Below are 17456 nucleotides of genomic sequence, written 5' to 3'. Positions count from 1 at the left end.
TCACAGAAGATCAAATATGCTATCACTGTCATCACTAAGGGGCTGGGGGGTGATGGGATGGCAACACCAGTGAGAGCTGTTTTTCAGGCCATCCCCTGTGGCTGACGGAAGGGCACTTTCAGCGTGCATGTGGGTGCATGCATGCACACTCAGGGGAGGCTGCATGCTCCCTGAAGGCTCCATCTTATCTATGCAGCTCTGAAGTCCTAGGATCTAGGCTCATGGCCGGCACACAGTAGGTGCTCAAAATATGCACATTGTATAGATGAACACGCAGAATCCTGTCGATCTTTGTGTGTGTGTGTGTGTGTGTGTGTGTGTGTGTGTGTGTGTGTGTGTTACCAGGGATCGAACTCAGGACCTTGTGCTTGCCAGGCAAGCACTTATTCCACTGAGCTATCTCCCCAGCCCCAGCTATCTCCCCGGCCCCTCGTATAGATATGGCATACTTCACTGAGATTAGTAGAGACTCTTTCCCTATTGTGAGGATATTCTGATAGCTAAACTCTCGTGACTTCCTTCAAGATAGACTAAACCACTGTAATGCTAAATTCTATTATTTCCAATGCAGGTGTGGTTGAACTGTCAGAATTTTCCAGCCTCTATGACAGCTGGACGTGTTACTACTTGTAATGTTTCTAACACATACCTATCTTCTTGTGAGTCAGGGAGATTATCCTTGTAGTCCTTTGCAAAGAAGAAAAAAAGGTACTAATGTATTGCTTTGCATCATGCTGTAAATGCCTCTGTATCCATCAAATTATGAATCATGAATATTTGAAAAATTAAATCTCTGTTGACATGTACACTTTTTCTTATCCTCTAAACAATACATTATGATTGCTATTTACACAACTTTAGATTGTAATTGGTATAAATAATTTAGAGATTATTTAAAATATACAAGGGAATGAACATAAGTTATACGCCAATATTACTACTTCATATAAGAGACGATAAACTCATGTATCCCAAGGGGGTACAGGAACTTGTCCCCTATGGATACTGTGTTACATGAGATGGTTTGGCTAGTTGTGTTTCTTGACTATGCATGTTGTTTTCAAGGCCCTACCAACCTCTGAGATGTCTCAGAAAGTCAAGCTAAAGGTTGCTTCCTCCGTTACAATGGTTTGTGATTCTCTAGGAAATAGAAGCATATTAAATCAAACCAAATTGAACTTTCAGACAAGCTGCTGTGGTGAGAAGACTCAGCCCTGGAATTAAAAGAAACTAGAAAGCCACTCACAGAAGGCTCTAGACCCACGTTTGTGTCTTGTTCTCTGGTTTTAGTTTTTAAATCAGTGTCCTGTAAGAATCTGAGGCTGTCCAGCTCTCTCCTAGGCCAGCATAGGGGTCCCTATGGGCCCCAACGTACTGCAGCTGCCGATGGCTTCGAGACTCGTCAGCTGGGAAGGCCAGAACACTGGGATGTCCCCTGGCTGACATGCCACGTAGTCCCCGTAGTCACATTTGGAAAGCTCGTTGATTCCCAACAGTTCTGCAAGTAGAGAAAGGAAATATAACTCCCTGGCCAGCACCATCTGTAAAGAAGAAGGAGATAGAGGGCAGGACATGAGGCTATAACCTGACACGCTCCGTAACTCCTGGTCTGTTTCCCAGGATGGTTCTGGAACCTGGGATTTCAAGGCTGGGTGATAGAACTGGAAAGAGCCTGGGGTAGGTGTAGCCCGACTCTTTCATCACACAGATTGCTAACAAAGCCAGCAGTTGGGAGTTTGTCTTGATACTGGCTGAGTCGCATCACCCAGACCTCTGTTGCTTATCACTAACAGCACCCCTAAGCCTGGCCACCCTCCAAGTGCTGAAGAGGGCAGAGAAGGTGGCTGTGTTGGGGCAGGTCTATCCCCACCAAAGAGAAATTATTAATCAGAAACCCTTCTCCGCGTGGCCCTGAGGTCTCTGTACAAGGAAGAGAGCAAGTGAAGATCATCTTTTTGTGGAACACAAGGGCCTTTTTTTAACACAGCCAGTCAGGTTCAGGTACAGAGGACAGGGCTCTGGCTCTCACCCAGAGCCAATCCTAAACTCTCCTCAGCCTGGGCCCCTTTGAGAGCCTCACCCCTTCCCCTTGTATGGGTTTAGTCGCTCTTGGATTGAGTTAATGTTGTAGGGATCAGTGGTTTTCAGTTTGAATGAAAATTTTGAGCAAAACCTCCCGCTCACACAAACCACTGGAAAGCAGACCAGAGTAGAGGTCACTTTGGGCTTTCTTCCTGCAACAGAGTCTTGCTGCCGCACACTGTTCCTCCACCCAGGATTGGTTGAAGTTCACACGAGCTTTGTGCTTATCAGAGATTGTCAGTGGGTCCTTTATATCCGTGGCATCTGTAGCCACTGTTCTGTACCCACGGGCCCCATCTTCAAGGATCTAAAGGGGCTGGGGGGTCACAGGCAGGAGCTTCAGGGAACAGAGTAAATTCCTGGCCACGTCTTAGGTCAAGAAACACTGTTGGGAATAGAATGATATGTTCTAATGGTGTTTGTAAATAGGATCTCAAGTCCGCATCTTGCACAGCAATTAACCACTAAGAAGAGTGTATACAGTGTGTTAGTTATTGAAACTGTCCTAGCGATTTGATTTGAAACTGTCTCATTGCTATTTGTTTATCAATAAAATTATGAAAAAAAAAAGAAACACTGTTGGAATCCTAAAGGAGGGAGGACACTGATCTGGGTGGCCGATGTGGATGGCCTGTCCTTGCTCACCAGCCATGGAACAAACGACCTGCAACAGCCTTTCCAGTTCGTCCTCGGGAAAGGGCCTCATTGTGACCACCAGGGGGCAGCAGGAACCAGCAGCCGCGGCGGCACAAGGAACGGTTGTCTGACAAAGCAAACAAAAAATGTTAAAAATTGAAATGAGCCCGGATCTAAGCCGGGAGCACTCGGAGTTCAAGGCAGCTGCATGAAGGAGGAGGTCTCAGTAGCTGTTATAAAAATATACCTTCTACTTTTAGGTGACATAGAGGTGGGGAAGTTTGCTGGCAATTACGGCTTACAACTGGGAATCTTAACTTTTCATGGGCCACGACCCTTTTGTTAGCCGGGTGTAGCTGTGGATAGATGCCTGTTCATAGCAGTGTTGTTAATCACATAAAAGAAAAATCATAAGATTCCTGAGGGATTCAATTATGTTGTAAAAACAGTTGTCAGATTCTGGGAAGGCGGGATAGAGCGATGTGCATGCATTTTTCTTCCACAGCTTAAGGAACAAAACCCACAGACCTATTATCCTGAGACGGCAGTGATGCTGACGATCGATGTATAGGATATTTTTTGTGATATCAGGAAAAGCTGTAACACGATGTATAGACGTCTATGATTTCTTTGGACAACCACAAAATTACAGGGTCTGCTGCCATTCAGAGTGGGAAGACAAACTAAATTTTAGGAAACAGTAAAATTTAAAAAATAAATCCCTACCCAGTTTCGTGGACTCTCCGAATTTTCTCCAAGGATCTAAAGGGACTGGGGCAGTCATAGGCAGAGAGACCCAAAGAGCGGAACCTCCTAGGAAGAGACAGAGTCTGTTCTCCCTTCAGTACCCGCACAGGGGACACAAGCCTGCTCCCAGCCACCGTTCTGTTGTGATCCTGCCTCAAGAGAAGTTGCCCTGGATGACGTGAGTGACTCTGACTGGTGTGCTTTTTCCCCTACTGTAAAGGTTTCTGGTGCCTGCACTGGGGCTAATGAAGGATCTAGGGTGTGCCCTGCGCCGTAATCCACCGGGGCAGTCTGGGTTGCTCTTAAAGGGCTTGCTGTTGCCATCCTGGTGGCAGCAGGATGGAACCTGGGTGTGCCGTCCAGGCTGGTGCCTGCGCAGCAACACCGGGAGGGGGAGAGGACACAGGACAGGGCCACTCTGAGCTAGACGGCGCTCCCAAGGTTGAGGACCTCTGTGTGGGGAAGTTCATCCTGGAATCCAAGAGGGCTGCCTAGCCATCCCCCACCCCCAGGAGCCGTGGGGCAGAGGTCAGTGCTACGAGACTGACGGCTATTTGGTCAGTGTAGGGCAGTGGGCAAGGTGCTATGAAGAAGCAACCTTCCCCAGTGGGCACTGCCTCTTGGAGACAGGCATTCTGGGGTCCAGTGTCTTTCTAAGGCTCAGTTTCCTCATTTCAAATGAGCAGCTTTGTGGTGAGCCAGGACACCCTCCTCCTTGTCCTTGCTACCTGTGATGCGGGGTGGGGGTGGGGGTCTTGGGCTGCCCCGCTCTGGATGCCAGCCAGTGGCTGTGGCTCCGCCTTGCTCCTCCCAAGTTTGAAGAAAACCCTTCGGGCACCCGGTTCCTTATGAAAGCAGCAGCAGACTGTGGGCGGCCTTGTTTCTGATCACAGGCAACTCAGCCTTCTCTGGCAGGAGCCCAAACCAGGACTTAATAAGTGCCCTGGAGCTCAGCATGTAATCTCGATCTGAGTCCCCCACAAATAATGATGTCTGGAGCCTGACTGTTTGCTGCCATTGATCTGACAGAGTGAATTCCTAGGCTCTTCCAAAAAGCAGGCAGGACGGGGCCAGTGGAGTAGGGGACACTAGTTCTTGCCCCTTGTCAGGTGACGGCTGGACACAGCTCAGAGGCTCAGTGGCAAGGCAGCACCAAGGGCCAGCATATGCTGGGAGAGGCCACCATGCCGCCTTTGTGACCACCAACAGCCGCCTCCAGCCAAGAACACAACCCAGCTTTCTGGACAGCAATAGCACATCAGCTAGCAGTTGGGCTGAGGCTCCGCCGCGAATCCCTAGGCATTAACAGAGCCAGCTTCAGTCTCCCTGAGGCTACGTGCACCCAAACTAAGGAGGATTGTTCCAAAGTCCCTCCGAACTGTCCTAAATTAAAAGAGCCAAATTCCAAGTGCATTTAGTTGATGTTTCTGCAATAAATTGCCAAGAAGTGCCACCATCTGGGGTCACAGCTGGTGATGGGGATACCACAGTGGTATCAGGGGCGGGTAGCGAAAGTTTGACTTAGAGGGTGACAGCTTTGCCTGGGCTGCACAGCGAACAAATGGCTGAGCTAGGGCTATTGTGCCAGGGCTGTCCCCTACATGAAAATGCAAGTTGATCCACATTTTCAGGCCGTTCGGCCCTGGTTGGCGGGTTGCGTTTCTACCTTGTATGCTGCTGCATGACTGTGACCTGCTGGGTTTCTTCCAGAGAGCCCGCCCTTCTCCAAGGCCTCTTCCAGAGAGAAGCTGCAGTCCAAGACAAAGGTCACCATGTCCTTCAGCTGCTCTGAGTACCCCTGCAGTGAGGACAGGCAGCCGGTGCAGGCACCAGCTCGTATTTCCAGAACTGGGGACAACCTGTCCTGGAGACACAACAGAAAGCTTAGGCTGTCGAACTCTGAATACGGCCCCTTGAAGAGTTATGTTATACAGGCAGGCCTCACACTTAGTATGTGTCCAGCCTCGTACTTGCCATCCTTCTGCCTCTACTTCCTGAGTGCTGTGATTACATGTGTGTACTGCCGTGCTTAGTGGACAATGCACTTTTAATTTTTTAAATTTTATTTTAATTTAATTTTATTTGCCTTTTTGGTGCTGAGCTATATCCCCAGCCTTTGTTTGTTTGTTTGTTTTGTGGAACTGGGGATTGAACTCAGGCCCTTGCGCTTGCCAGGGAAGCGCTTATTCCACTGAGCCATCTCCCCAGCCCTTATTTGCCTTTTTGAGACAGGGTTTTGGTAGTTTCTGGCCCTAGTATGAACTGCTGAATTATTATGGTGTTCATCTAACATGGCTGAAGCCCCTAAAACAACAGCTTGTCTTCCCTGAGACCACCTCCTCCCTTCTTCTCCAACCCAGGCCTGCATACAATGTCCTTTCGCCTTTCCTGTGCACACAGGAGAGACCCCGGTCAGCTCCTTAGGTGTCACTAAAGCTGTCCCTCAAACTCCACACCAGCAAAAGTCCCTAAAAGTCTCAGCTTTCTTTGTTTCAGGTCAGAGGATTCCTCCAGCCCTCCATCTTCCCTGGGATTCTCCCTACATCTTTAGAGTCAATAAAGGCTTCTTTTCTCTTTCCTGTCTCTTTACCATGCTGCCAAAAAACCCTAACAGGTCTCACTATGCAGTTCAGGCTGGCCTTGAACTCACTTTGTATCCAAAACTGGCCTCAAACTCATAGCGATCCTCTTGCCTCTGCTTCCTAAGTGCTGGGATTATAGGTGTGTGTCACCATACTCAGCAAATGCACTTTTTAAAATTATTATGTATTTAGTACAGGATCTACAAGGTCTCACTTCACAGATCAGGCTCCTGGTGATCCTCCTGTTTTCAGCCTCCCAAGTGCTGGCATTATAGGTGCGCCCCACCACACCCTGTCTCAGTCATCGTCTCAGCGTGTCCCGGGGCTGGGCCGGCACAGCATGCTGGGGTTCGAACCCCAGTCCCTGTGTCTGCCTAAGCAGGTGCTTTAACCCACTGAGCTAGCTTACTGGCTCTTTAATGCACTTTTTAAGAGGACTAGCAATAGTTAGAGAGATGTCTAGTGCTAGGTACCACAGCAGGGAACATGGGTCTTAGCAGCAGGCTTTGCAGCTTTCCAGAAAATGTGACCAGTTAGAAGCTATTGGATGATATAAGGTAGCCACTGTCTCCCACCGCAGAGCAGCTCCTATACCCTCAGCCATAAGAGCAAGAAAGAAAAAGAGGTGCCCTCTCTGTCAGAACCAACAGACCGCAAGGGACAAAGAGACCTGTTAGAGCTGGCAGGGAATGAAGCCTTTGTCTCTTCTCAGAGAAAACTCCTGCAGGATTGAAAGCCTGTAGTTATAATCTTCACATGTTCCAAAAGCATTTGCTGAGCCATTTCTCCTTGCTGGGTGTGTGCTTAGTTATTGGGCTCACCCTTCCTGAGCTTACAGAACTGCTTATCCTGCCCTGATAGGTCAGTCACTGTTGAAGCCAGACAGTTGCAATGCAGAGCAGTAAATCTTAGCGGTCAAAGTAGTGGAGTGACTCAGAGCATGGAGAAATCCATTTTCTCCTATTGTTATAGTTTGAACAATGAGTATCCCCCAAGGACCTCTGTTGAAGATGTCCCCAGGCTGTGATGCAGTTGTAGAGCACTTATTTTTTATTATTTTTTAAAATTTTATTTATTTGTGTGTGTGTGTGTGTGTGTGTGTGTGGGTGTGTGTGTGTGTGTGTGTGGCCAGCTCAGCCCACCAGGGGGCGGTGCTGGCTGGCATGTGGTGCTGGGGGATTGAACCGTGGTCCCTTTGTTTTGCTTAGCTTGTTCTAAGTAGGTGCTTTAGACCACTGAGCCATCTCACCAGCCCCTGTAGAGCACTTAGAAGGTGGATCCTGGTTACGGCCTTCCCACTGCTGAGATGCAGTCGCTGACACCCATAACCTACAGGAGGAAAGGTTTCACATGGCTCATGGTCTCAGAACGTCCAGTCCATGTTGAGCAAGCTCCAAGGTAGAACCTTCCTGGGAGAAGGGTATGATGGAAAAAAACTGCTTAGTGCATGGTGTCTGGGAAGCAGAGCAGAGAAACGGTGCCAGAGAGTGATGGGCTAGGAACCAGATATAGCACGCTGGGTGACACCTCCACAACCCAACCAGAGACACCGAGAGTGTTAGGAATCTGCTAGGTGCTTCTTAATCCAATGAAGTTGACATTAGAGTGAATGGTCACAGGCCTAATGGAGGGAAGTCAGGTCATTGGCAGCATCCCTGGAAGGGCACATCATGTCTCTGGCTCCCTCCCCTCTCCCTCTGTTGCCTGGCACCATGAGATGAGCATCATGCCCTCTCTCTCTGATGTGCTTCCTTACCACAGGCCCAAGACAAGAGAACCCACCACAAACTGAACCCTCTGAAACCTTAAGCCAAAATAAACCTTTCTTTCTTATAAGTTGTTTATCTCAGGTGTTCTGTTACAATAATGGAAAGCTGATTAACACACTCATGGAGGAGGAGGAGGTGCTGAGATATAAACAGGAGTTTACCCATTATAGGAAAACATATCCAGGCAGAGGGTGCAGAATAGAAAAAATGGAAAGGTATCAAACACCACAGCCCATTGGCAGGTCAGCTCTTAGGAGTCTCTAATTTGGCAGTGCAGGAAGTGCTAGGGCAAAACGCAAAGGAGCAATCTTAGTCCCTGCTGAGGTCTCTGCAGAACCCTCCCATCCTTGAAGTCCACAAAACACTAATGATTGGATGTCACTGGGGAGTTTTCTGACTGCGTGAGGGTGAGGCTGCCTGGAAAGTCAGAGTTAGGGGAAAAGCTGAGCTGGGGCCAGGTCACTACAGGTTCTGAGAGGGGGGTTTAACGTGCCACCCAAGCTGGGTACTGAATGGCGTTTAATAGGAGAGTCACATGATCAGATTTAGACCTAGAAGATGCCGCCTTGGTGGGGAGGATAGACGATGGGGTGGGAACAGGACAGGGCAATGCCGAGGCAAGCAGAGCAGTTGAGGTGTTAGGCAGTTTGGGAAGGGGAAGGTGTGGGCAAGAGTTGGCCTCGCGGGAGAAACGAGGACTTACTGGAGGGGGATTAACTACGGGAGCAGAATCCCAGCGCAGTTTGTGTAGCGCCCCTTCATTGTAAGAGCCCCTAGTGGACACTTTGAACTGTAGCCCATACCAAACCCTCTATATGCTGTTTCTCCTATAAGTATATACTTATGATATAGTTCAACTTATAAATTAAGCATTGTGAGAGATTGAAAATAACTAATAATAACAGAATAATTATAGCAAAGTATAGCAAGAAAAGTTGGGGGCTGGGGAGATGGCTCAGTGGAATAAGTGCTTCCCTGGCAAGCGCAAGGGCCTGAGTTCAATCCCTGCTTCCGCCAAAAGAAAAAAAAGAAAGAAAGAAAAAAAAAGTCATTTAGAACTTGGACTTTTTCTATTTCTGGAATTTTCCATTTAATATTTTCAGCTCTCAGATAATGATGGGTAACTGAAACCATGGATGGGGGCGCTGCTGAGTCTAAAAGCCAGGAGGCACCCGCATCATGACAGGGAAGCCTTCTGTTAGTGACACACGTGTTTTTCTTCTGATTTCTGTGAAGGCAGCTTTCTGGCTTGCATGATGAAGTGACAGATGGCAGTGCTCACGGGATTTCTCCAGGCTGGACTTTCTTAGAAATCGCGAAGATTTTACTGTGGGGCCGGGGTGGGGGTGGGGGGACAGGGGCGAGGTGTGGGTGTGGGTGTGGGTGTGGGGCAGGGGCAGGGTGGCCTGCCCCTGAGCAGTAGCCGTAAGTAGGGCTCTGTGCCAGGTTCCATGGGCTTCCTGGGGCTGGATAGAGGTCCTTGGTGACTGAAACCTGGCTGTAGCAGCCGACCCCCGGCAGACTTGGAGTCCCAGAGACCCAGGTTCTTTACCTGACATCAGGAACAGCACCCGGCGTGGGCAGCATCCACTTCTCTGGTTTCCATTGTCCCAGCAGTGGGAGAGGACCTCGGCTGGCCTGGCAGAACCTTTAGAAAGCTGGTGCCAGAGATCTGTGCAGGATCACTAAGCTGGCTCGACAGAGCCCTGGGCAGCGTGGAGAAAAGACAAACCTACACTCGGTTGCTGTTTAATGTCATGACTGATGAAAGCATCACAAACACCCAGAAAACTGTACCTAAGTGTACATACAGGTTGATGAATTTTCACAAAATGAACACACACGTGGAATCAACATTCATCAAGAGACAGAACATTATCTGCACCCCTGAAACATCCTCTTGTAGGCAGCTGAGTTAGAAATATTCTAGGCAGTCAGACAGGGCTGGGCCCCCAAAGGAGGTGTTGGGGACCTCGCAAATGGAGAGAGAGGCAACTCCCTCAGGGCCAGACCTCAAGACAAAACAGTAAACAAATGCAGCCACATACTTCCCTAGGGATGGCATCAAGGACTGATATTCTAAATAGGTGTCAGTCACCTTGAAAAGGCTAAAAAAAGCCACAACCCCCCTACAGGAAAAGCCCCCTGCTCTGTATTCTTGCCTGCTTGCTACCTGCCTCGCTTTTCCATTTGATCCTTATTTAATCAACTTTTCCTGTGCAATTAGGCTTGCAGTCTTATTGGTTAATGACAGTTTTGTCCCATCCCATGTCCACCTTGTGAGTTCCCATGTTTTCCACCTTGGATCTGTCTCATCTTGTGGTTTTGCTCTATAAAAATGCCTAGCAAAGGCAGGTTACTTGGCAACCCCTTTGTCCTTTTCTAGGATAGGAGCTTGCTTTCCCCCAACAAATATATTCTGCTCCTAACCTCCATTGTTCCTAAAATTCATTCATTGAATTTAGAGAACATGAACTCATCCCAGATGTCTTTCACGCAGGGAGTCTCTTTGCTCTGCATCACTCTCCCGCTCCTGCCAACCTCCCCCCGCCCTTTAAGGGTACCCACTGTCCTGACTTCTAACTCTACACATGACCTCTGCCTGCTCTTGGGCTTTGTGGACTAGAGTTGCACTTCCTGTGTCTTACAGCCCTCTTGTTACCTAACAGTGTGTTTGGGAGATGCAAGCATACCTCAAACATTTTACAACAGTTGTGCGTTCTCTCTGATGTGTGGTATGTTCATACTGCAAGTACTAAGCTACACCTACTGTGGATGGACACGTGAGGAGTGTCCTGCTTGGGGTTATTACCAGAGGTGCAGCCATGAACTTTGCAGACCATGCACATTGGGGTACATCTATGTGTATCCCTGCGTGGCATATACCTGGAGCTGCAGGGGGATATGCCTTAGTAGATACGGCAAGCAGTTTCCAAAGTGTCTGGACCATTCATGCTCCCATCAGTGGGGTGGCGCTAGTGACTGGGGTGTCTGTCTTTTCCATTCCAGCATTCGGGCAGCCATGGGGTGGTATGTATTGTGGTTGCTGTGTGCATTGCACCGAGGACTGATGAGATCAAGATCCTTTTCATCTGTGGTACTGGCCACCTGGTTATCCTTATTGGGAAAGAGGCTGTTGCTGTTTCTGTCTGGGCAGATTGACTGTTGACTGAACAGGCACAGAGAATCCTTGTCTCTCTCTGGCTGAGCAGGCTTAGCAGAGCTGAGAGGAAGACTTTCCCTTATAACATCAGAACCTCCTCGGAGGCTGCCAGCCAGGAATGGGAAGTGCGTTGGTTTTGGAGGGCAACCAATCTGACCTCGGATCATGGGCAGTGGCTGTGCATCTTCAGCCTCACTTTTTCCATCTGCAAGATGAGTATAATCATTTCTATCTCAAAGAGGTCTCAGCAAATTAAAGCATATGAATTACTTAACATACCAGTACTCAGGAAGCAGGGGATGGGCTTATATTCATTCAATGGAATCCTGTAAAGACGTTTGGAATTATGGTAGAGAAGAAGTAGGTAAGGATTACATTAAACATGTTTAGGACGCATTGTTAAAGGACTAAAGATAGGTAGCAAAACTGTGTGTGACACATTCTTCTTTGTATGCAATTGTTGAGAAAGAACTAGAGGCAAACGCATCTACATGTTAATCGTGGTTGTCTCTAGGTACCAAAGCTCAAAGTGATTTTAATTTTCTCCTCTGTGTTTTTCTCAATATTCTCAAATCAAGGCAGCATGATTGAGTGTTGGAACTGGGGTTCTCGGGGTGGCAGTGTTGGGAGGGAGGGACTAGTGGGTGCGAGGTGCTCATGAATGGACAAATGCCTTCCTTCCCGGGTGAGTTCTTGCTCTGACAGTACTGGCTCAGTTCCCATGAGAGCAGGTCACTGTACAGGAAGTGCAGCCCTATTGTTTGCTGTCTTTGGCATGTACCTGCTTGCCCTTCTGCTTTCTGTCCCGAGTAGAAGCAGCAGGAGGAGATGCTAGCTCCAGGCTCTCTGCTCTCCCAGCCTCCAGAAGTATGGAGCTACACAAACTTTTCTCCTTTATAAATCACCTAGTATTAGATATTCTGTTCTAGTAACAGAAACCGGACTGAGACCATCCCAAAGAAAAATGTAATGATGCTCTACTGGAGGAATAACCTTGGAAACCATTCTCCTAACTGTGACTCTACCAACATCAGGCTATTTCTTTACAGCAATAATATTGGTAGCTAGGCTGGGGAGATGGCTTAGGGGAATAAGCGCTTCCCTGGCAAGTGCAAGGGCCTGAGTTCAATCCCTGGTTCTGCAAAAAACAACAACAACAAAACAAAACAAAAAACCCCACAATAGCTCATATTCATTGAGTGCTTCTATGTACCAGGGTCTCTTTGCTAAGTAATTTGCACATTTAATCATCAGAGAATTAAGGTTCAGAGAGAGCAAGTGATTTTCCCAGGGTTACACTGCAGGTGTAAGGCTCAGTCAGGATTTAAATCTGAGTTCCTCCCACTTTGTCACTGCTGTGTACCTACTTGGCCATGGTACGGGGCCTCCATGGTGGTGGAATGGCTCCATCACCAGCCGCAGCCCCTTTGTCCTCAGGGATTGTGGAGTGATACAGGTTTAACCAAAACCATTTGCTGGAGGAAATTCAGGATCAGCTCCTACTGTAAGCAGCAGGGCGGGGAACTCATTTATCATAAACCCAAAGGCGCCTACCAATGCTACTTCCCAAATGAGGATGCCTGCTCAGCCCAGCTGCCAGAACCTCAAGGTTGCTGCCTCGTGTCTCATGAAAGCCCAGCGTGATTCTGAAAACAATCAGGAGAGAGGTGTAGGGAAGGCAGCAGGCCTGAGGGCTCCCCTTTCCTATCCACCACTTCTTCCCTCTAGATCCTATTGTGAGGATAAATTGGATTTTTGATACAATATTGGATTTGTGCATTAGATACACAAAGCTTCTTTGTTTCCTTTTTAATTAAATATACTTCAGGGGCACTGTGTTTAGGTTTTGTTTGTCTCCACCACTAGAGATGAATAGAAAAGCCTGCATAATCCTCTCCAGCAACAGGCCATGGAGTAGAGGCCTCTGCATCCCCTTCAGGAGAGGGACGAGGCCACGAGGCCTCCCTTACAGGTCTGGTGAGCTTCACACACCCCTGGAGTATTGGTTTCCACTTAAGCTCATGACACTTTCTCTTTGCGGAGAGAAATGGAATGATTCTCCTGAGCATTTTCCTCAAAAATCAATGTTTTGAAACTTAATGACAAGAAAACAAAACACCCTTTAAGGCTCCTAATCTTACTGAAAGCTGCAGGAGACAATGTCGAGCTGGAGTTTGATAAGTGAGCTGCTCTCATCCTGAAACAGTTCACAGCAACAGGTGCCAAGAAGGAGCCCTTTCCTCTGCTCAGGAGGCCTTCCTGATAGCCCTGGAGAAAGTCTGAGGTTACTTTCATTTTGGAGATGAGAACTGAGAGACCACACCGTTTACACACACCTCTGCAGCTAAGGGAGGAGCAAAGCCTGGCCTCACGCCCAGGCTGTCTGACCCCAGGGCCTAAGTTCCAGGCTACTCTGCTCTGTTGTCCCTTGGAGGTCCCAGGAAACCCTTGTCACCTGGGGTTAGGGCTGGCTGCTGATTGTGTATTGTGGCTTGGGACAGAATCTTACCTTAGTGATTTCTCTATAAATTATGCTTCCTGGTGCTCATGCCCAGCCCCACTGTAACCCATGCCCGTGAACTCTGGCCTTGGCCATGTGATTTGCTCTGGCCCACAGGATGGCAGTGAGTGTCCTGATACACACTTGAACACTAAGGCTTGTCTTCTTGGAACGTTCTCTCTTGGAGTCCCGAGCTACCACACAGGAAGTTTGGTGGCCACTGTTGGAGAAGCTTCACAGAGAGTTAAAAGAAGAGCAAGAAATGTAAAGCCTAAACATCCAGTTTTCCCAGTGGCACCAAAACGTGCAGGAGGGACCATTTTGGGTACTGCAGCCTGACAGCCACCACCTGGACAGAAGAACCACTCCACTGAGCCCAGCCTTGGTATAGAGTTGTGAGAATTATGGTGTTAAGCCACTAAGTTTTGAGGTGTTTTGTTATGTGGATAACTATTAATCCAAAAATGGCACCAGAGGCCAGGCCTGTCAATAAACTAAATAAAAATTGTCTTGTTCAAATACTTTAAAGGGTGTTTTTGGTTTTCCTTTTTGTATTTACACTAGGGTTTTTTTTTTATTTTGTTTTGTTTTTGTTTTTGTTTTTTGTTTTTTTTTTACATTGTGAAGCTTGACTGGGACCTAGGTCAATGAGAAATGTGATGTGTTTTCTCCTCCAGGACCCTTGAGTGTTCTCTGAGAGACAGTGGGGAGATGGGTGCAACCTGTGGAATGAGGCCACTCAACAGTGGGAAACCTTAGTCTGAATTAAAATCGGAGGAGAATGCAGCGTAACCTGGGCATGCTTTTCCTTGAAGGAAAACCCTTCTCATTATCTGAACTGAGGGGCACTTCCCTGTATGGAGCTGAGGTGACCAAGCAGGCAGGAGTGGTTGGCCCTAGATCTCCTAATGAAGATCCATGCCTGGAATCTGGCCAGAGATCTCAGATCATTCTGGCAAGGTTACCAGAGCTGATGGCATTCTGCTCTTGCTTTCTGCACCATGTAGAATTTCTGCCCCCAAACAGCTGATATTTCTAGTTTTTGTTTGTTTGTTTGTTTGTTTGTTTTTTCCAGGGCAAGGGATTAAACTCAGGGCTTTCATACTGAGTTAATCCCCAGCCACCCTCTTTTTTTTGTTTGTTTGTTTTTTATTCTTTATTGGGATAGAGTCTGGCTAAGTTGTCCAGGCTGGGTTCAAAGTTGAGATCCTCTTGCCTCAGCCTCCCATGATTACTCTTATGCACCTCCAAGCTCCACCAGGAGTTTTTAAAAGCATCTAGCACTACTTACCCCCAGCCATGCCAGATGTGTTACTGATAATTTCTTTCTTCTGTAGCATCAGGCTCTTTATGGCAGAGGGAATGCAGGACCTCAGGCTGAGTGTGAAAGCAGTCATGCCATCCTTAAATGGGCTGCAGGGAATCTGGGGGGTGGAGGAGAGCACAGGTTAGAAGGCACAGCCTCGTGCCAGGTGCAGAGTCAGCAGCAGATGTCACCTCTGGGGCTGTCTCGGGGTGGCTTGTTCGGAGCAAGTTTTCCTGCTGGTCTGGTCTGAGTTTCTGGTAGGAAATTCCTAATGTTGGTGACTTGGCCTCTGCCTTCACCCTGACCTGGAATGTCGGAGGCCCTTCTGGTCCTCAAAAACAGCTCAGAATCCACCTATGCGCAGCAGCCCAACAGCTTCTGGGGTCCTGCCCATTCTCAGAACATGCTTTGTACAAGGAATTCATTTGGCCCAGAGCCACAGTGGCCTAATATTCTATTGGACCCTGCACTCCTTTCCATCCGCAGTGCTCAAAAGCAGGGACACACACTGGACTTCTTCTCCAGGATCTGGAGCTTGGACTACAGCTTAAGCATACAGCATGACCCAGAAGCCCTTTGATGGAGGTAGCAAATGCCTGAGTTCCATTTTCCATCGGAAACAAAAGAACAGGCTGATTGTCTGGGTGCATGTAGCTTCCAGTATTTACAGTGAGGCTCCTAGAAGGTAGGAATTTTGTGTATTTGTCTGTCTGTCTGTCTGTCTGTCTGTCTGTCTGTCTGTCTGTCTGTCTTTTTAAAGTATTTAGTACAAGGTCTACAGGGTCTCCCTACACAGATTGGACTTGTAGTGATCTTCCTCTTTTCAGCCTCCCAAGCACTGGGATTACAGGCGCGCTCCACCATGCCCAGTCTCAACTGGTGTCTCAGTGCACCCCGGGGGTGGGGCCAGCATGGCACTCTGGGGATTGAACCCTAGTCCCTACATCTGCTTAAGCAGGCACTTTAGTCCACTGAGCTATCTGGCCAGCCTTGCGTGTTTCTCTTTTAGGCTCCCTCCACACCATTCTAGGCGTCGTAACTTACGTAGATGCTTAGTGAGTGTGTAGGTTGTAAACATTGAATGTGCTTTTTCAGTCATTGCTAAAAGCTTGACAAAATGTTTTTAAAAATAGAGATGGTCTCAAAGCTGACTTATGTCCAGAAAGGACTCCTGTGAGTTGACTTCTTACATGGTTTCAATGTGTTAGCAAAATACGCACTACAAAGCCACATTGTGGTGGCCTCTATGGTTTATGCCATTTTTATCTAACTAGACCCAAGGCCTTGCATAGTAATACAAAAGTAAGATTTAAGAGTTTGTTGAATGATTGGCTGACTATAGAATAGACAGAGCCAGGGATATAGCTCAGCAGCACAGCACCTGTCTGGCAAGTGCAAGGTTCTGGGTTCGATTCTTAGTACCAAAAAGAAAAAAAAGTGCCAAAAAAAAAAAGACAAAAGTATGATTTTATGGGCCATTTTCATAGTGGGGGTTCTGGGTAAACTTAATTTTCCACAACCCTTTCTATCTAAAGAGAAGTACCTGTTGAGGTTCTTAGCCACTAATTTATATTTTCAACTCTAATCTCAAGGACAGAAAAATGTTATAAGCCCCAGGGCCACTTCAACAAAGAATTTGAGATTGCATAAAATCTCTAACAATCAAAACAAAAAGAAAATTGCCCTGGAATGGGGAGAGGTATATTTAAAACTGTCATGAGTGCTTTAGTAGCTGCAGGAACAAAGAAGACACAGAGGGGAGAACAGTCAGTCCTGCTGGCTGGGGCGGGGTGCCCAAGGGGCCGGGTGAGGTTGGATTCCTACCCCAGTGGCCTATGGCAGCTGCCTTGGCAGGTCAAGCCATGCTTGTCTGCCAGTCTCAAAGGGCCTAGCTGGCTTGACCCTTTGGCCCAGCAGCTGAGTCACCAGCAAAGGTCCTGGATGAACACGAGTCCCAGGCCACTCGGAGGGCTTAGCGCTTCTTCCTAGGACTCAGCATTGGCCAGAGATGCATTCCATAAGCAGGGCCAGGGCCAGAGCCTCCAAACTGTGCATGCTTTGTATGCAGAGGAGGAAATGGAGCTCACAGAAACCCACTGAGAAGAGCGCCCCCAGGTACCTGTTTACCCCTCCCACACCCCGTTATGACCCTAGGAAGCTGCAGTGCAAGGGCATGCTGTTTGGCAAATAAACTGTAGCCTGAAGACTGTAGTCTGTTATTTTCTCTCTCAATTTATTATTGTTTCAATATAAATGCAAGTGAATTTTGCATTGCTTACTTTCATTTTTCTTCTGTGTAGCTAGAAACTTGAACTGTAAAATGCATGCTGGGAGGGGCATTCTGCCCATTGAGAAGAAAAGAAGGCTTGGAGCCTCTGCCTTATAGGTGTCCCCTTGAAGGTCAGGGTCAAGCAGAGTGTGGAGTACATGCTCATTGGCTCCTATCAAGGAAAAATCCTCCATTTACCAACCAGAGAATGCCCACTCTAATGAATGACAGCAAATTTTGCCACATACAGCTACTCACTGTGTACCAGGGACAAGCCAGGGCCTTTACTCACACCTTCTCTTGGTTCCTTACTATAGCCCCTGAGAAAGGCATCGTTAATCCCATTACAATGGGAATCCAAACAAGTTATCTAAAGTCCCATAACTATGAGTAGAGCCAATT

General features: G+C 47.8%; 1 protein-coding gene across 1 annotated transcript in view; it reads right to left on the bottom strand.

The window, feature by feature from the left end:
• Dglucy (D-glutamate cyclase) overlaps positions 1 to 17456 on the bottom strand; it is a 125232-nt gene that overhangs the window by 56636 nt on the left and 51140 nt on the right. Inside the window, 6 exon segments of the mRNA XM_023719625.1 lie at positions 1376 to 1498; positions 2686 to 2845; positions 5132 to 5298; positions 5301 to 5329; positions 9369 to 9522; positions 14771 to 14903. Coding sequence (XP_023575393.1) covers positions 1376 to 1498; positions 2686 to 2845; positions 5132 to 5298; positions 5301 to 5329; positions 9369 to 9522; positions 14771 to 14876 — 739 coding nt within the window. The 5' untranslated portion in view covers positions 14877 to 14903.

Source organism: Octodon degus, unplaced genomic scaffold (genome assembly GCF_000260255.1).
Source record: "Octodon degus isolate 3935 unplaced genomic scaffold, OctDeg1.0 scaffold00070, whole genome shotgun sequence".
Lineage (NCBI taxonomy): Eukaryota > Metazoa > Chordata > Mammalia > Rodentia > Octodontidae > Octodon > Octodon degus.
Note: the sequence above shows the minus strand (reverse complement) of the source record. Positions and strands in the feature narration are given on the sequence as shown.